The sequence below is a fragment of the Sesamum indicum genome, unplaced genomic scaffold (genome assembly GCF_000512975.1).
Source record: "Sesamum indicum cultivar Zhongzhi No. 13 unplaced genomic scaffold, S_indicum_v1.0 C01691, whole genome shotgun sequence".
Lineage (NCBI taxonomy): Eukaryota > Viridiplantae > Streptophyta > Magnoliopsida > Lamiales > Pedaliaceae > Sesamum > Sesamum indicum.
Genome location: NW_011630247.1, coordinates 1 through 1049, shown reverse-complemented (window position 1 = coordinate 1049; position 1049 = coordinate 1). Strand labels below are relative to the sequence as shown.

Below are 1049 nucleotides of genomic sequence, written 5' to 3'. Positions count from 1 at the left end.
TGCAACAAGTACATGACCAAGTTTGCTGGAAAAGATGCTTTCCATTTGAGGGTCAGAGTCCATCCCTTCCATGTGCTGCGTATCAACAAGATGTTGTCATGTGCTGGAGCTGATAGGCTCCAAACTGGCATGAGGGGTGCTTTTGGCAAGCCTCAGGGTACTTGTGCTCGTGTGGCTATCGGGCAGGTTCTTCTGTCCGTCCGTTGCAAAGATGGCAACAGCCACCATGCTCAGGAGGCATTGCGTCGTGCAAAGTTCAAGTTCCCTGGTCGTCAAAGGATAATTGTTAGCAGAAAATGGTGTGTTAGCTTCTTAACACCTCTTTTCATTTTGGTCTTTTTGATGACTCATATCATGTAATTTATACTGAAGACCTCACCCCAAATATTTTACTTTGGTCTTAATTTTCAGGGGCTTCACAAAATTTAACCGCGGGGATTACGTGAAGTGGAAATCAGAGAACAGGATTCTACCTGATGGTGTCAATGCCAAGGTATGTTACCTTAGATTGAGACCTTTTTTACAGATTATAACTATACATTTGATTTTTGATAGCAACATCTCGTATCCATGTTGACATTCTGCACTTTGCATTGGGTACTTAAATGTTAAAACTCTTGCAGCTTCTGGGATGCCATGGGCCATTGGCGAATCGTCAACCAGGAAGAGCATTTTTATCTGAGGGTCCAGCTGCTTAGGACGTCTATTTAGGAATGGACTTGGAAATATGTCTATTTAACTTTCAGTCCATTCCTACATATGAATCACTCCCTAAAGTTAGATTATGTTTTGGTAGTGGTATTACTGATGATTTGATGTTTCCGATGATAGAGGATTCGGTTTTAAGCCAATTATAACTTCTATTGCACTATGTTGCCAGTTTCTTTGTACTGTTTTTCAAATTGGTTAAAAATGAAAACCAAACAAGAGGTATTTCTTTGTTGGTCATTTTGTAGTTTGGTCTTGCATCTTTGAAGGTGGCTTTGCTTAGATTTGGTGGAAACAAAGTCTGCAGTTTTCTTATCAATAATATGAATTGAAATGAATCA

At 39.9% G+C, this 1049-nt stretch overlaps 1 protein-coding gene across 1 annotated transcript; it reads left to right on the top strand.

Annotated features, from left to right (window-relative positions):
* The first annotated feature begins 6 nt into the window (after positions 1–6).
* On the top strand, positions 7–948 carry LOC105155305 (60S ribosomal protein L10-like). The gene is made up of 3 exons (XM_011071180.2): positions 7–299; positions 412–493; positions 624–948. Exons 1-3 carry the CDS (start codon positions 13–15, stop codon positions 696–698), a joined length of 444 nt encoding a protein of 147 aa, XP_011069482.2. The 5' UTR covers positions 7–12; the 3' UTR covers positions 699–948.
* Positions 949–1049: the final 101 nt, after the last annotated feature.

Coding starts and splice junctions, on each gene's coding strand:
- LOC105155305 (XM_011071180.2), top strand. CDS start 13: ATGACCAAGTTTGCTGGAAAAGATGCTTTCCATTTGAGGGTCAGAGTC. Junction 300..411: donor ATAATTGTTAGCAGAAAATG/GTGTGTTAGCTT, acceptor CTTAATTTTCAG/GGGCTTCACAAAATTTAACC. Junction 494..623: donor CTGATGGTGTCAATGCCAAG/GTATGTTACCTT, acceptor AAACTCTTGCAG/CTTCTGGGATGCCATGGGCC.